Source organism: Notamacropus eugenii, chromosome 6, assembly GCF_028372415.1.
Source record: "Notamacropus eugenii isolate mMacEug1 chromosome 6, mMacEug1.pri_v2, whole genome shotgun sequence".
Lineage (NCBI taxonomy): Eukaryota > Metazoa > Chordata > Mammalia > Diprotodontia > Macropodidae > Notamacropus > Notamacropus eugenii.
The window spans coordinates 373,159,164-373,177,852 of NC_092877.1; the positions used below are offsets into that span (position 1 = coordinate 373,159,164).

The 18,689-nt window shown below is 36.6% G+C and overlaps 1 protein-coding gene across 1 annotated transcript in view; it reads left to right on the top strand.

Moving 5' to 3' along the window:
• Positions 1-18,689, top strand: part of CRYBG3 (crystallin beta-gamma domain containing 3) — a 150,584-nt gene that overhangs the window by 64,951 nt on the left and 66,944 nt on the right. The window contains exons 4-7 of the mRNA XM_072618684.1: positions 5,790-10,635; positions 12,056-12,103; positions 12,320-12,435; positions 13,706-13,853. Coding sequence (XP_072474785.1) covers positions 5,790-10,635; positions 12,056-12,103; positions 12,320-12,435; positions 13,706-13,853 — 5,158 coding nt within the window. The remainder of the gene's footprint in view (positions 1-5,789; positions 10,636-12,055; positions 12,104-12,319; positions 12,436-13,705; positions 13,854-18,689) is intronic.

Consider the following 18,689-nt stretch of genomic DNA (forward strand, 5'->3'; position numbering starts at 1 on the left):
TTATGGGAACTAATTTACCCCATTCTTCCTCTCTCTGCCCCTTCTTCCCATGTATCCCTCTTTTTCACCTCTTCATTTTAGTTTTTGGATATCATCCCGTCAAAGTCAACTCACACCTGTGCCTTCTGATGTGTATTCCTTCTAACTACCCTAACAATGACAAATTTCTACTTAGGAGTTACAAGTATCATCTTCCCATGTAAGAATGTGATCAATTTGACCTTATTGAATCCCTTATGACTTCTTTTTCCTGTTTAACCTTCTTATGTTTCTCTGGAGTCTTGTATTTGAAAGTAGATTTTTCTATTCAACTCTGGTCTTTTCACCAGGAATGCTTGAAAGTCCTCCATTTCATTAAATGTCCTTTTTTAACCTGAAAGATTATACTCAGTGCAAGAGATTTAAGGGTGGAGAATATTATAAAGTTGTTAATTCACTGTATTATCAAGACTACAAAGGATAAGGTGAGAGCAGGGTTGACAACCTGGGAAAGCAAATTAAAATAGAGTGACTGAGGGTTACATGGTTTTTAGGAGAAGATAGTATGTTGTATCAAATAATTAATGTGCACAATAAATGCTTATAGGATTAGACAGGGTATTGTGAACACTGGTGATTGAAGACTGACAATTCATGGAGAGATGGAACTTGAACTAGGCTATGTAGTAAGGGCAGGATTGAAATGGAAGAGAAGGTACTTCAGGAGGAAAAGTGTACAGAAGCTGGATCATGAAGTTTTTCTGTGTTTTAACTTTAGATAATAGAATATTTGGTAGACTTTTAGACTAGTCCCCTCCCCCACTGCTCTTTTCTCTTTTTATCAATTTTAGATATGGCATCATCTCCCCTATCCAGAGACCCCTTTAAAATAACAAACTTTTCAGAGTTTCTTCATACAATTGGCTAAATAAAGAACCTTTCCCGAAGTTTGCCACTTTTTAGTTCTGCTGATTTTAAGAGAAAAGATGCTTTTTCAAGTGCTCTCTCTTTTTAAAGTTATGATTTTCATGTTGGCTCTAGCTTTAACAGGGCAGGCACATGTAAGCAGCTTGCTGCTGGCGATTTGAATTTTGTTTAATAAATGGAGTCTGAGATGATTCACTCCCTGTCATGCCTCTGGTTAAATGTGCAGCCCTGTCTCGTCAGTGCTTTGAAGGAGGCGAGTGTCTCACTTTGTTCTATTACCTGCCTCTCTTCTTCCCTTCTTATTATGTCATAAACTGAGAGCTCAAAGGGACCTCAGGAGTTGTTTCATCCAACCCTGTCATTCAGCCAATTAGTAGACATTTATTAAGTGCTTAATGTGTGCCAGGTACTGTGCTACAAAAAGAGGCAAAAGGCAGACCCTGCCCTCCAGGAGCTTACAGTCTAATGGGGGAGACAATGTGTACAAAGCAAGTTGCATACAGCATAAATAGGAGATAAGTACAGGGGAAAAAGCACTAGAATTAAGAAGAGTGAAAGACTTTGTAGAAGCCAGAGAGATCAGCAGTTGGAGCAGAGGAGGGAAAGTATTCCCAGGCATGGGGGAACAGCCAGAGAAAATGCCTGAAGCCAAGAGATGGAGTGTCTTGTTGGCAGAGTGGTGGGGAGGCCAATGTTATTGGGTCAAAGAGTGTGTGTTGAGGATTAGGGTATAAGAAGACTGGAAAGGTAGGAAGTGGCTAGGTTGTGAAGGGCCTTCAATACCAAACAGAGCATTTTGTATTTGTTCCTGGAGGGGACAGGAAGTCACTGGAGTTTATGAAATAAGGGACAGGTGCTTTAGGAAAATCATTTTGGGGGTTGAATGGCAGATGGGTTGAAGTGGGGAGAGACTTGAGGCAGGCAAACCCACCAGCAGGCTATTGTAGTGCTTCAGGTATGAGGTTGTGAGGGCCCGTATGAGAGGTGGTGGCAGTATCAGAGGAAAGAAAGGGGCATATTTGAGAGATGTTGTGGGAGATGAGAGATAGTGAGGAATCCAGGATGACTTGGTGGGTTGTAAGGCCGAGGGACTAGGAGGATGGTGTTCCTCTCTATAGTAATAAGGAAAGTAGCAGAGGGAGAAGATTTAGAAAGGAAGATGAGTTCTGTTCTGGACATGATGAGTTTAAGATGCCTACTAGACATCCATTTTGAATGTTTGAAAAGCAATTGGAGGTGTGAGATTGGAGGTAAGCAGAGAGACTGAGGTTGAGACTCACCATCAGCATAGAAATTGTCACTAAATTCATGGGAGCTGCTGAGATTACCAAGTATTAGAGAGGGAGAAGAGGGCCCAGGCTAGAACACCGAGAGAAGCCTACAGTTAGAAGGCATGTTCTAAAGTTAAAAGTTCTGAGAGGCTGCAGACTTGGCTAAAACTATCTTCCACATGTGATATATATATATCCACATATATTAAGGGAAGGAAAGAAGTGTGAAGAAATAAACTGAGATGTAATGATTGTGTGTTCTTGCAGAAGAGAAATTAGGCCTCTTTTTAAAAAAAAGTCAAATAAATAGTAATGAAGCAAAAAGAGGAAAACATAAGTGTAGCAGAATGAAGAAACTGTCCAAGTTGATATTTATTGACTAGAATAATTCCAATATAGAATCAGATGTTTAGTGGTCTAAGGGTGAACTTTTCACATTTTTGGAAATTAAAATGTAATTCTTTTTTTGGCCTATTTTCTCTCATCTAAGGGTTTATCCCATAAGTAGTTATAGCTGGAATGTAAGAATCATAGAACTTTAGAGAATAGGACCTTAGAATTAATCATTCTCTTTCCTAATGTAGGAAACTTCTTCACATCTCTGAAAGTTGCTCATTCACCCTCTGATTAGCTAGCAAGGGGGAGATCAGCACTCACCGAGCCGGTTCCTTTTTGGATCATCAGATTTAGAGCTGAAAGGAACCATTTACTCTTAACTTCTTCAGTTGACAGATGAGAGAGCTGAAGCCCAGGTGGGGTTAAGTGATTTTACCCAAGATTTCCTTGAAGCAGAGCCAGGATTTGAATACAGTTCCATTGATTCTAAATCAAGTACTTCATCTGCTTTACCATGCAAATATGTAATTCGTCTGTTAAAATGTTTTTCTTCATGTTGATCTGAAGTCTTCCTCTCTGACTTCCACTTATTATTTATAATCCTGGGTCCTGGAGCAACAAAAAATAAGACTGTCTTTGATGTGAGAAAACTTCAGATATTTCAAGCCAGCTTTTTTCTCCCCTTCTCTAGTCTTCACTTCAAGTTGAACACATAGCCTTTCCCTCCCAACTCCATTCCTTCAACTCTGCTTAAACTGTTTGTTTTTGGATGTGTTTTCAAGACCTAGTTACATCCTCGTTACCCCTCTTGACTTCTTTCGCTTTGCCAGTTTTGCTCTCAACTGCTCGTACAATTCCAGATGTGGAAGCAGTTCACAGTGTTGTGGAAACTCTTACTTTCCTTAGTTGCTTTTATTAATATTGAAATTGGCAAGCTGATATCTTTGTGGCCCTCAGACTGAGTGCTTAGTGCTTCTTTTTCTTTGGGACTGGATGGATGGTGAAGATAAGTGTCTCTTGATATCTTAGCAACCCTTAAGAATTATTTTCATTTAAAACGTATATGGGTGTGTGCATGCAAACAGACAGATGAAGAAAAAATAAAATAGTCCTAAGATAAAGATGAGAGATTTATAGCTGTATGTAGGTAGATTATCCCCTAGGACACTTCAAAAAATACTGCCCTTGCAGATTTGGAGCGTCTGAGGAGTGGATATGAAGAGATTCAAATATAATTAGTGCATTAATTGCTCAAAATTTGACCCTTAAAAATACTAGGGGACTTCTGGTGCTCAGATGGCAGAGTGAGGGAGGAACCTGTTGAAGCCCTTTTATATTCCCTTCTAAACAAGTAGAAAAACTCCTCAGAATTGGTCTAGGAGCCGGGAAGCAGCTTACCAGACTAGAAGGAAATGTCTGTCTCACTGGGGTGGGAGGGAAGAAAGGGCTAAGAGTTAGCAGCAGCCAGCCTCACAGCAGGGAACCTGCAGCAAAGCTTCAAGCCTGGAGCAATCAACGAGCCCTGCCCTCTGTAAGCCAGCAACCCCCTATGCAAATGAGCAGTCTGTGAAGTGCAGCAGGGCTCCATCCAAGCAACCCCACTCTCAGTACAAGCCACCAGCCAGGCCATTGCTGACCAGTAGTGAAGTCTCAGAATGTTTGGAATCAGTTCACAACTCTCCCAACAATGTCTGTGTCCCAATTTTCCCACATCTTCTCCAATATTAATCATTTTCCTTTTCTGTCATATTAGCCCATCTCATAGGTGTGAATTGGTACCTCAGAGATGTTTTAATTAACATTTCTCTAATCAGTAGTGATTTAGAACATTTTTTCATGACTATAAGTTGTTTTCATTTCTTCATCTGAAAATTACCTGTTCATACCCTTTGATCATTTTTCAATTGGGGAATGATTTGTATTCTTGTAAATCTCCCTCACTTCTCTATGTATTTGAGAAATGAAAGGCCTTTATCAGAATCACTGGCTATAAAAATTGTTTCCCAGCTTTCTGCTTTTCCTCTAATCTTGACAACCCTTTATTTTTCAAAGGAGTAAACTGAGGCCCAAAAAAGTGAATCAGCTTTTTCAACCAGGGTCTCATAGATAATGGTGGAACTAGATCAAATGATGACAATAACAGCTAACGTTCCTGTAGTGCTTTAAAGGTTTGCAAACCATTTTATATCCATGATCTCATTTATTCTTAATAGCCACTCTGTAATGTAGAGGCTATCAGTACATATCCCTATTTTACAACTTTCAAAACTGAAATTCAGAGAAGTTAACTTATTTAGTGTCATTATGTTAGTAAGTGTCAAAAGGGAGGGTTGAAATCCATGTTCTTTCTGGCCTCAAGTCCAGTGCTTTTTCAAATATGTCCTGGACTTGTCTTGAATTCTAGTTCTGTGTACTTTGTAATGTGTGACATAAGCATTTGTATGTAAAAGCTATTTTAAAATGCATCTAAGTAGGTTAAGTGGTCCTTCAGAAATTCTCACATTATAAATTTGTCAAAAACTATCACTTCCTTTAAAAATAAATAGTACAGAGAAATGATAGTCCCAGCCAGGTTTAACTTCAGGGCTATTGCTTAAAGGTAGCTTTTTAATAAATGTCTTCGAATTAGCATAGAGAGGGAAACAGCTGTGACACAATGTGAAGAACATCGCACTTAGAGGCAGCAGACCTGAATTCCAATTACATCCTTGTTTCTTCCTGCCTATGTCATGTTATATAAATCATTGAAACCTTTTCTGATCCATATATTTACTATCTGTAAGGTAGGAAGATTTAGCCAGGAGGACACGAGTTCAAATCTAGTCCACAGACACTTACTAACTATGTGTCCCTGAGCAAATCTCTCTCAGTTTCCTCTTCTGCAAATGGGGATAGTAATAGCACATATTTTCCAATGTTGTGAGGATCAAATGACATAATACAGTACTTAGCCCAATATCTGGTATATGGTAGGAACTATATAAATGTTAGCTGTTATTATTGCTTGATTTACCTATTTCATAAATATCTTCTGAGGATTAAATGAGATAACATACATGAGCTGCATGAGGGCAAGGACTTTGACTTTTGTCTTTGTACCTTCAGAACCTAGAACAATAATGAGTTTAATGAATGCTTATTGAATTGAGTTGTTGTAGAGATGTCCACTTTGTTAAGTTTTGAGTGATGGTTGAAGATGAGACTTTCATCGCAACTTTTGATATTAATATAGTGTATTAATTACCTTTCCTGATACTCTGAAACTTCTCATTATAGAAAAGTAGAACATGAACCTGAGATACCTTCAATTACGCATTCAACCTACCGGGGTCCCAGACAGATTTTGAAAATTTTGAAGAAACAGACCAAATTAGAGACTTTCACTTCTGTACAAAGAACAGATGAAACTTCTGATTCTAGTGCAAGTACTCAAACTGGAACTGGAAGTGAGTCTGAGGCTTCCATCTCTCCAGATTCACCAATCAAGGACAACACAGATGTGCTCAAAGACCCTTTGCCAGAAGCCGTTTTGAATAACAGTAATTATAAGGAATCTACATTAAATAAGCCATCATCCTCCAATGAAACTATTTCTAGTTCTGTAGTGGAGTCCTGTTATAGTCATCCTTTAAATTATGTGCCAGTTTACAAAATAGACAATCATACGTTAGGATCAGTGTTTTTTGGGAATGATACCAAAGACCATGAAAATTCTGCTTTTCAGAGGATAGTGAATCCAAAAACCACTTTGGAAAACAACTTTTTGAAGAATGATAGAGCATCAGAGCAAAGAGGAGAACATTTTCAACCTCCTAGCATAGTTCTTTCTGACCCAAATGAGGGTTTAACTAATAGAGAGTCTGAGACAGTCAGACATGAATGTGAAGATTTGCCAAGTCTAAGTAAAACAGTTATACACGATGAATTGGGACTGCCAGAGAGTAAATATTCAGTATCTTATCATTTTGGCAGCATTGTCCATCATCACGCTGAAACGGATACAGAACTTATGGATGAAGAAAATGCATCAGTTATTCAAGACTCACAAATAAATATGCAAGCTAAAGAAAATACAAAGGAAAAAGAAATCTCCTCAACTAAGGGATTCTTATCTTCAGCTAACATATTACATGCACAGAATGAAGTGGTTGGATCTTTACTAGAAGATACTGATTATAGTATTACAACAAAAAACAAGAGCTTTGATTCTGGGCCATCAGATAAAGTGTCTCAAGGCATTATAATAATTCAAAATGACCATCCCTCTATAAAATTTGTTAATGAGTCAGAAAAAGTAGATGGTATACAAAATAGCATAACACCTGAACTGAAATTTGAAGTAGTTAATAGAAACCACATTTCAGTCTCTTCCTTTGAATCTGAAAATCTTGAACTGGCCAAAGTCTTACCTGAGTCTTCAGATGTTAACAATGAAAAACCATCTCCAATTCTTGAAAGTGAAAAGGCTGATTTTTATGATTCAGCTCCTACCTGTGACTTTGAAGGTGGCATCTTTAGAAAGTGGGAAGCTCCAGTTTTAAAGAATACGAGTCCTCCTATAGAGCATGAACAAGACATAATTGTTCATTCCACAACACTCAAGGAGATTAATCTGGTACTTCCTGATCTTGATTCTGAAGAGATTTACCAAGCTGAGATTTCTCCATCTGACTATAAATTTGAAGAAAAACACCTGCAGACAGCATCCCAAAGTGAAGCTCCAGTTCCTGAGAGTGATGTGGCAGAGGGTTTGCTTCATGGCCATGACAGTAAAGTCATAGGGTCAGTGATGTATGATGAGAACAAAGCTTCTCTTGGTCCTCATGAACCTAGAGACATTGATGGCTCTGAGATCATTTCTGACAAATCTGGAGGAGAACTCAGCTCCTCTGATGTATTACCTAAATCCCACAATGAAGGCACCTTACACTTTCTGGGTTCTGATATCAGTGTTGCAAAAATCACTACTAAATTAAAAGCCAAAAGTTCTCTTGAGGTTTCCTCTATGCTGAGAGCAGAAGAAGCAGCCTCATTTCAGAGACATTATGAAAAAAATAATTTATTAGGTGACAGTAGGCCTGAAGAAGCTAACATGTTAAATAATGCATCTAAACCTGAAGATAATTTTGAAATTTTGAAAGTAACTACAGAACTCTCACGTGAAGATACTTCCTTAATTATGATGATGTCCACTAATGACAGCCTTTGGGAATTTGAAAAAGCTAATCAGACAGCGGCAGAAATGACCTTGTGTCATGGACATGGCAAAGATGGACTTAAAAGTCATATGGGAAAGGGAGCTCCTAATTATCTAACTGCTGCTGTGCTGAAAAATGCCATGGAAGCTGATGCTCAAACAGTTGCTAGTGCTACAGTGTCAGTTAACAGCTCAAGTCAACGGTGTTCTGAAGCATCAGCTGAGGACACAGGAGCAAGGAGAAGAGCACATGAGAGACCTCTGGACTCCAACAGGGATTTGGTTAAAATAGCTGAGAAGTTGGTTGATATAATTTTGGACTCTGCCAGGCAAGAACTAAAGTCTACGCGTATAGGAGTTAACTACCAGGATTGTAATGCAGTTACCCTGAAAGAAGAGGCCACTGGAGTAAAAGCATCAGAAGAGAAAGAAAAGACATTAATTCACCTACCAGACTCTTTGGATGTGTGTGGTGTTGAAGATGTGTCAGAAGACAAAAGAGAAGAAAAGGCCTGCGTTTTAACTACTGTTGGTGAGAGCAATCTCCTTATTGATACCAATAAAATGGATATGTCTAATTTATTAATAATTAAAGCAAGGGAATTGGTCAATGAGGTTATTCATGGTGCCCAACAAAAACTGATAGATAGTCATTACAGAAAAACTAAGTCCAGGAACCATACCAGAAGTACTGAAAAGGCCAATGCCACAAAGATTCTGAACAATGATATCGTTAAACCGCATTATATTGCTAAAGGATTCTTGACTTCAGAGCAGCCAGAATCCCAAAGCATAACTAAACTTTGTGAAAATAAAGAATCAGAAAGTCTTTTGGCAAAAAGTAACGTAAGAGATTCAACTAAAGGAAGAGAAATAGTGCCTTACCAAAAAACTCTTAATGCTGGAAATGGATTTGAACAGTCTGATAGTGTAGAGTTGCCAAAATCAAATGTTTTACTATCAGAGAACATATCCCATAATGATTTCAATGATAAATATCTACCATTAACCTGTAACAAAGAAGAAAGTGAAGTGCAAAAGGCACCATGCCAATTAGAGAGTGTGGATAACCTCAAAACTCAGACTGAAGATTCTGGAACACTTGTTTTAAATTTCAAGTGGCCTCCTTTCATGAATGATGAAGTACATACTCATTTACCTAGCACATCCAAAAGCAGTTTTTCTGATAGTCTTGTATGTATCAATGAAAAATGCCTACCAGGACACAGTAATAAATCACTGCCTATTGCTATGTTAGAGATGGGAAAAGTATGCAGAAAAGATGCTGAATTTGATATAGGCAAAATTGAGGTGGCACCACCCATGCTAGAAATGGGAAAAGTATGCAAGAAAAGTACTGAATTAAATGTGGGAAAAAATGAGCTGATGCCCTCAGTGTTAGAAACTGGGAAATCATATGGAAGATGTGAATTCAATAGTACAAAACTAGAAGGTACACCTGACAATTTCAAAATGGGAAAACCATTTAAAAGGAACACTGATGAAATGACACCTGTCATGATAGAACTGGAAAAGGTATTTGAGAAGGATATTGAAGGGAATGTTGGAAAAACTACAATATCTACCAAGTTAAAAATGGAAAAAACACATGGAGATGATATTCAATTCAACATTACACAAGCTTATTCAACAAAACCCACTATCTTAGAAATAGCAAAAATGAACCAAAACACAGCTGAAGGGAACATTGGGGAAAGTAAAGTGATACCTGCCGTATTTGAAGTGGAAAAAGTATACCAAATGGATACTGAAGAGAATTTTGGAAAAACTGAAATGAGACCTATAGAAACAAAGGAAAGTGTGGTGCAGTGTGACAACAAAGCTGAGTCACAGTTTGAGGGATATGAATTACCTACATTGAATAAGGATTGTGAAGGAAACATTGGCCTTATGACACCAGATTTTTTACCTGATGATTCCAAACTAAGGACAGAAAAGAACCTATGTATGACTGCAGTGTGTGGGAAAGAAAGAATTCTAGATTATGACATTGTAAATGAACAATCACATTTAGCTTTTATGCCACAAGATGAGCAAGGTAACTCTTCTTTCACCATTTTGTATGAAAAACCCCTTCAAGATGAGGGTCAGTATTTATCTGCCAAAGAAGAAGGAGCACATTCCCTGGTATTTCCTGAAGAGTCCACCAATGGGCTTCCGCATGTTCTGGTATGTGAAAGGTCTGAAAGTAGAACTGACCTTGTTCATCACTTTGAAAAGGAGAGTAAATCTGGTGAGATGTTCGAGAGTGACAGTTCTGAGATGTTCTTATCAGTAGAGGCAAAAAGATACAAAGTCTATCCCTTAGCCTTATCTCCGATTTATGAAGATGACAGCTCTCAGGAAGATATCCTATCTAGTGAAGTCTCACCAGGTCACCGTGGATCTAGTGCAAAATCAAGAGATGATGCTAGTCAATCCTCCTCTGTGTTGTCCCTTCTCCAATCAGTATCAGAACGTTTAAGGATGAATTTTGACGATGGAGAAAAGCTTGAGACAGAGGAAGAAGTAGTAGATGAGGATGAGGAGGGACCACAACATAAAGAGATTATGCTGAAAACTGGAAAGAGAGAACATGTTGCTTTTCAGCTTCCAGATTGTTCACCTGTAGTTTATCAAGGAGAGGACCAAGAAGGAGTGAGATCTTCCAAAATGCCACTTTTTCTTTCAAATGAACCCACTACCTCTAATCAGCAAACTGTCCTGTGGCAAGACAGGTCCTTACTTTACCACGCACCAGGTCATGTTCTTCAGAAGTCTGACCTCAGTTCTAAGTTACATTCATCTTTCAAGAGTGTCTATAATCAGTATTTACAAACTAGTAAAATCTTATCACCTGAGAAAGGACCCAAGTTTGGAGGTAATCTTCAGGAACCAATCTCCAAATTAAGTACTTGTTCAGAGGTAAGTTATTTTACTTGAATATTTAATTTAAAAGATACACACACACACACACACACACACACACACATGATAAAATGATACTTTTTTACAGTGATACAATCTATGGGGGTATATTCAGATAATTGATAAGCATTCTGTTGAGGTATGTTCAATGGATTTTTAATTATTTTAAAATTGTGTTAGGAGAGGCAGCATAATATAATGAATAGACTAGTCCTGGGTGTTAGAAAGACTTGTGTTCAATTTCTTCTTCTGACACATACTTACTGTATGACTGTACAAGTCACCTAAATTTTCTGATCCTTAGGAACTCTCTAAAATTATAATTTGCTGTTTTGTATTGGAAGAGAGAGTTTCCTTAGTTGGATTTCTCAGTTGTAATATAAGTCTGCGTTATTTTTAAAGTGGTCTCAGAGATAGTGATCCCTAAACTCTACATTTATTTATCTTAGTGGAATGAATTTTGGTTGCATTATTATTACTTTAAACAAAGAGAATCCTCCAGTTAATTAATACTGATGCTGAAATACTAGGAGTTTATTTGTACAGTTCTTTGCTGATGTTTAATTTTCAAATTAGTATAAATGAGAATATTTTGAAGTTTTCAAGATACAGTATCTGGAAAGTTGTTACTTTTTGTTGCGTATATCTATACTTGTTCATGTTTGTGTACTGAATACATATATGTATTCAATGGTATTTTAAAATATTTGCTCATGAGGACGTCAAGCTCCTAGGTAACGAAAGAAATGGTATTTTTATTCTCTTCCTTTTTTTTCTATAAAAATACATATTCAAATTAAGAATAAAGAGCAAAACATGAATTAGTTTCCTATTAGCTTCTTTTATCAGTACCTTTTTCCCCCTCTGCCACTGTAAACAAAGAACACAGTAAAATAAGTGACTGCTTATGCATGCAGATAATGCATAAAACATTAAAACAGTTCTGTAATTCAGACAAGGAACAGATGACTAAAGAGAAATCTTATTTTTTACTCTCATGAATAACTGTCTACCTTTTTCCATCCAGTGGAAAGTTTATACTATACAAAGTAGCGTAAAAGGAAGCTTTGGCAGTTAAGAGAAATATAGTAGGATTGGAACTTCCACTTTTTAGTTAGAAAAATACTTTTCTCCTTCATTTAAATATAGTCATTTCTTCTTTGGAAAAACTGTTATACATAGGATTTTTTGTTTTTGTTTTTGTTTGCACTGGTCTTTGAGATGATGCAGCTTGTGTTAGGCTTGCCAAAGTCTTTATCTCTGTTTTCCTGTGTTGGTCAGACATTGTGAGGAATAATGCATTAAAAATCAGCCAAAAAATGTAATGTAAAAGTTTTTTTAAGTTTAGAACTTGAAAATTATGTAATCCAATTAACTCTTCCTTGGATACTGATTTCTTCTATTTTTATAATTTCAGAATACCATTGATAAGCAAAGCCTGAAAAGTAACCCCAGGCCTGGAAAGGTAAAGATAGTGGTTTTCTGTAGATCTACTTGAAAGGAGAGAGGAAGGAGAGACATTCTTGGGGAAAGGAAAAAAGGAACTTTTAAATCTTGTTTTAAGTGACTAGATTTGCATCTACACTAGTGACTTTTTTATGTGTTTAGAAAAAATTTTTAGCACATATTTTTTTTCTGAAATTCAAATGCATTCTTTAAATTAGTCATTGTGTATTTTCAGATGGTCATCTATGACCTTCATGGAAGCAAATATAAACAAGAGATTTACAGTAACATTCTTGATGCTACATCCTGGACCTTTCCAAATGGAGCATTCATCAGAGTTGTAAGAGGATGGTAAGTAGTCCTCATCTAAATTTTTTAAAGTCTATTTTCTGAAGTTGTATACATTTTTCCTTACATTTGTTTTATATGTATACAGGTAATATCCCCTTTCTCATAGTTTTTTTGATAGAAGAAAACATTTTAGTTAGGCTTTTATGATGATGAATATTCTTTTCCTTTCTTTTTGGCAAAAAAGGTAAACTAATTCAGCTACCTTGATAAGCCATGATGCCATCTGTATATAAGGACTTACACGTATGCTTTTTAAGCTTTACCCATCTCTTTGCATGTATTATCTCATTTGATCCTAAGAACAACTCAGGAGATGGTGCTGTTATTACTCCCGTTTTACAGATTAAGAACTTGTTTTTATAGCAGTGAGGTGACCTGTCCGTGTTGGCACTGCTAGCTGGTATTTGAATCCAGGTCTTCTTGACTCTTAAGTCACATTCATATGGCAATCCAATATGTCCATCAGTAGAGTCTCATAACCAATATTTCTAATTATGTTTTCATGGTATTATTTCATTAACCAAGTAAAATTCTAATACATCACCCTGGCCATTTCAATATACACTTGAAAATGCCCATAAAAGTAGTGAGAAGTTCAGAAATGTGGAGGCTAAATGGTGAAAAAAATTACATAATGTGGTTTGTGTAACTCAAATGTCCCTTGATGAATAAGCTTTGTGAAATAGAAAGATAATAGAAAATCTCATTTTTTCTTCTTTTTTTGGTCAGTTTTACTATGGAATGACTACATTCAAATGGATTTACTAAAATTAGCAGGAGCCTGGAATGTCACAGAAAATGATAATCTGTCTTACTAGTATTGATAATGTTGCACTTTAATAAATGTGCTTGCTTTGTCATTAAAATAAACATTACAATTTATTATTGACTTTATCTTGTGTAATACATATCAGCTGTTAAAAGTTGGGCTGTGATTTGTGTGACCTCACAATGAATGTGTGTGTACGTATATATGTGTATGTAAATATACATATGCTCAGATACATATTTATGCCACAGACTTTGGCAAAAAATAATTTTCTTTTCCAAATGTTCTTTTTTTTTAGAAGTCTTATTGGGTAAAGATTTTAAAATATATCCTGTTGAGAAGCAGGATTTTATATTTGTCATGGAAAAAGGTAAAAGCCTATAAACATTTGAGGAAATCTGAAGTGCTGTGACTTATAATATTATCCTCATGTGCCTAATAATATCTTAAAACAAATCATCTGTACCTTTATTTTTGTGCCTGTTGTTGCTGTTACTTTAGCTGGATTTTATATGAAAAAACACATTTCCAAGGTCATAAATGTGTTTTAGAAGAAGGAGAAAAAGTACTCAATCGTGACTGGATTTATCGGAGTAAAAAGCACCAAACGAAAAACTTTGTCATTGGCTCTATCAAGAGAGTATTAAAGGTATCAAAAGTACTTTTTTTTTTTATCTTCAATAGTTTTTTGTGAAGGGGGTCTAGTTATAGCATACTTGCAGTTCTTAAAAACAAAAATTTTTTTAAATTGATGCTAATGGCACTAATCTAATTGCTAGCTTAATTTTTTTGCTTTAAACATTTGTATGTGAAGATGTGACTTTTGATGTTGCATTTTTAAGTGTAGTATTGTAAATTATTCAGAGAAAAGAAAAAAATAAGGATTTTCTGTCCTTTGGCAAACACTAAAAGTTACCAGTAGTATGCTTCAGTGGATGAGTATCATGTTCTTACAATAGAGTTATTTGTGGGGGTTTTTCATGGTTTGATTTTTTTGTCGTTTAGATGAAAGGAAAATTATATTTAGGGACATTGATACTTGAGCTTTTCTTTAAAAGAACAAACAAGTGTCTTTTCCTAACAAGGATTCTAAGCTTAAAGTCACAACTGAATTTGTGGAATTTTTGTTTTGTTTTTGGGCTGTGATATAATAAAGTGGCTTTGATCTGTAATATCATTTCAGATTTCCCTTGCAACTAGAAACTAAAATTATATCTTTGCCACAATTGAGTGAGTCCTCTAACATCATTACTGCCTGTTTTATAAATTTTTAGCAATCTTTTAGCTGGATTTTTGAAAAAGGGTCATCATTAAACAGTGAAATAAATTTGTAGGGGCCCATAGTTCATTTCTAAATTCTGTAAATTCTTTATCGTCTCTCTTTGGAATTCTAACTATTATAAAGTTTGTTCATATATCATGATTTTTCTGCTTAGGCTTTATGAGGTTTGGTCATAGAAAAGGGATAGCAATGGAGTCGTTCTGCTAAAAGTTCTTAATTCCTCAGATTAGGCGTGTGTGTGTGTGTGTGTGTGTGTGTGTGTGTGTGTGTGCGTGCGCACATGCACATAAAAATCTAACCTGCAAAGTGAAAGTTTAATTTTGAAGGTTCTAGAATATTAAGAAGAAAAGAGCATGATTAGAGGAGAAAAACAACATATTATAACTGAAATACAGATAATCAGATAGGAAAAAAGGGAAAACAAAACTTGAAAGATGAAGAATTTTATGTGTGTATATACATACATGCACCTTTAAATTTATCACATGCATTTTTTTTGGTCCCACTTGATTATGGTCCAGATACTGTTATCAATTATTTAGGGAGAAGATACGGGAATGTTCCAAAACCTCCCAGACATGTCGTATTCCTTTTGAAGCAGACAGATATAGCCTGTGAAGCAGTTATACTTAGTAGCAGTTCAGTATTTCTTAACTGACATTTCTCCTGATAACCATTCTTACTTTAATTTTTTTCAGTTTCAATGTTTTATTTTTTCCTTTTTTTCCCTGATGGTTTGCATTTCACATATATTTTTTTTCTCCTAGTCATACTCTTCTTAATACCCTAGAACCTTCCAAACTGAACTTTTACTTGGCAGGTTAGATTTTACTTCCTGAAAAGGTCGGTCAGTAAACATTTATTAAACACACACTATATAGGCAGGCTGATGGTGGGCAACATGCAAACAACTGTGTACAAACAAGCTGTATATAGAATAAAGTGGAGATAGTCAAAGGGAAGGCAGTAGAGTTAAATGAGAATCTTCTGGAAGTGGGATTTTAGGTGAGACTTGAAACAAGGCAGGAAGACAAGAGACAGTGATGAGGAAGAGAATTCGATACATGAGAGATTGGCACTGAAAATACCTGGAGTGAGAAGATGGAGTAACACTGTGCAAGGAACATTAAGGAGGCAATTGGCAACCATTCACAGAGTATTGGAGGGAAATAAGGTGTAAGAAGACTGGAAGTGGGAAGGTGTGAAGGGATTTGAGTGCCAAGGATTTCATATTTGATCCTGGAGGTCAGTGGAATCAGACTTAAATAGACAAGAAGGTCATTAATTTGTACATAAGGATTTCTTCAGGCTACATATTGACTCAGTGTTAAAATACTGTCTATGTTTGGTGTATTTTTATTATTTGTTAAATATTTCCCAATCACATTTTAATCTGGTTTGACCCTCATTGGGAAGTGTTGTTGACACCTCTGCTGGTAGGGAATCACTAGAATTTGTTGAGTAGGGAAAAGGTGAGATGGTCAAACCTGCCCTTTTAAAATATCACTGATGACTTAATAGAGGATGGAGTGCAGTGACTGGGACAGCAACAAGCTATTAGAATAGTCCAAGGTTGAGGTGATAAGGGCCTACCCCAGGGTGATTGTATCAGTGTCAGAGGAGAAGAAGGTGGGGGGAAGGAGTGTAGAACTGGTTGTGGATGAAAGAGTAAGGAGTCAAGAATGACTTCTAGGCTGTGAGGAGGATGGTGGCACCTTCAGCAGTGATAAGAAAATTAGGAAGCAGGGAAAGATAATGAGATGAATTTGGGACATGTTGGATCTATGATGTCTATTGGATATCTACTTTAAAATTTCTAGTAGGAAACTGGAGCGGAGAGGTTGGGAATAGAGAAATCGATTGGAGGCTCATTGGCATAGAGATGATCATTGAATCAGTGTAAGAGCACTGTAAGCTCTTACACTGTAAGGAGCAGTGTAAGAGTGACAAAATGCGTTCTCCTAGCACTATTTAGCAGTCTCTAATTCTGGCTTTGTTTTTTAAAAAAGAATGATAGACAGTTATTTCAAGAGAGCTTCAGTGCATAATTGGATCAACATCTTGGAAAAAGGCCATAAAAAGGCATGCTGGTCAGAATTGTACATGACAAAGATCTAAGAGTAATATCTAAACTGTCATTTGAGTCAGGATCCAAAGATACTAAAACAATGGACCAGATCTAAATAAGATGAACTGTAGTAGAGATAAAGGTAAAAATTCTTTGTTGTTTAGTTGTTTCAGGCATGTCTGACTTTCTGTGACCCCCATTTGGGGTTTTGTTGGCAAAGACACAATAGGGGTTTGCCATTTACTTTTTGAGCTCATTTTACAGATGAGGAAACTGAGGCAAACAGGGTTAAGTGACTTCCCCAGGGTCATACAACAGCTAGTAAATCTCTGAGGCCAGATTTTAACTCAGGAAGATGAATTTTCTTGACTCTGGGACCAGCACTCTATCTACTGCACCACCTAGTTGGCCTGTAAAATTCTACATTTGTGTAAAAAAAAATAAAATCAGATACAGGATAAGAGAAGGTATGGCTGCATAACAGTTTGAAAAAGATACGGAGATTTTAATGACCTGTAAATTCAGTATCAGTTATCAGACTGGCATGGCAACAAAACAAAAAGCTAATTCTATACTAGACTTTATTTAGATTTAGAGTCAAAAGAGACCTTAAAGGCATTGACTTTCACCTCTTAATTTTACAGATAAGGAAACTGAGACACAGGGAAATTAATCGAGTTGCATAGGGTCACACAGCTAGTATACATCTGAGGTAGGATTTGAATCCAAATCTCTTCTGTCCCCAAATCCAGTGCTCCGCCACACTGCATCCCAAATGAAGGAGGTTATAGCCCCCAGAAGACAGAGAGCTTGCATTCTGTGTTAATCAAACTGCATTTGAGAGATTGTATTAAATTCTGGTTACCACATTTTAGTAACTGTGTTATTAGTTTGGATTGTAGCCTGAAGGGGACTAATAGCCGTAGAAGAGAATTGGATGTAGAAGGATAATTTGAAAGGAGTGGGCATGTTAAGTAAATAAGAGAAGACTGGGAGGACATGAGAATTCCTGAAGGGCTGTTATGTTGAAGGCAGAATTAGACTTGTTCTTTCTACTTGTCCCCAGAGGCCACAACTGTGAATGGAAGTGGCAAAGCAAAAGATTGAGGTTTGATGTAAGGAAAACTTACTGACCATGAAGGCTATCGAAATGTGGCCTGCATTCGTGAGATAGCAGAGTCACCACTTGTGGACAGTGTTGGTGGAGATACCTCTAGGTCAGGTACGGGTTGACCTGTAAGGTTTCAAAACTCCTTTCAGACCCTGAAATTTTCTGATTTAGTACCAAAGTGGTCTTGTTTCACAGGATTCAATTCTTGCCTGGGTTGCTTCTATTTTTATGTTGAATTGGGACTATCTATACTGTTATAATGAAAAAATAGAAAAAGAAAGTTCTATTGGTCACAAGGCAATTAGGCAGTTATGGAAGGAGGGTGTCTGGATGCATCAGCACAAGTTCTGCCGAACTGCTGAAAAAATACAAAGGTTCCATCTGTGGGGGGTTAATGTCATCAGATTTAGAACTACCTTTCAGGGTTGTTGTGAGGATCAAATTAGATAATATTTGTAAAAATTATTTAGCATAGTGCCTGGCATATATTAGGCCCTATATAAATGTTCATTCCCTTCCTCTAATAGTATTAGTTGAAACCTTAACAGGAGAGGGGGAAAACTTCCTCTCCACTACTCACTCTCTATAAATAGAACCACATAATGATTATAAAGCAAAGTAAGCTTTTTCTCATTTAGCACTAAAGTGAGTTAAAAGATCAGTAGATTTAAGCTTTTAGAAAACGTGGCTAAGGACAAATTTGATGTTAGATTAATTATTTTTATGGGTTCTATCCATTTTAATCCTGATGACCTCTCACTCTTTTTGCCTTCCGCTGTTTTGCTTTATGCAGATCAGATGAGCCCCTTCCCAACCCCACAAAAAACATGAACAAACACTGAATAGTGTTATACAAAGGAAACTTAGTTACTGCACCACAGCCCTCTGGGGAGATGTTAAGGTAGCTGTATTTTCAACAATGTTGTTAGCCCTCTATTGTGATATGAATAACTAACAAAAGAAACTTACATAGCAACGTGTAGAGATACAGGATATTTTTGGTTGTTGTATGACTGGAGCTAGA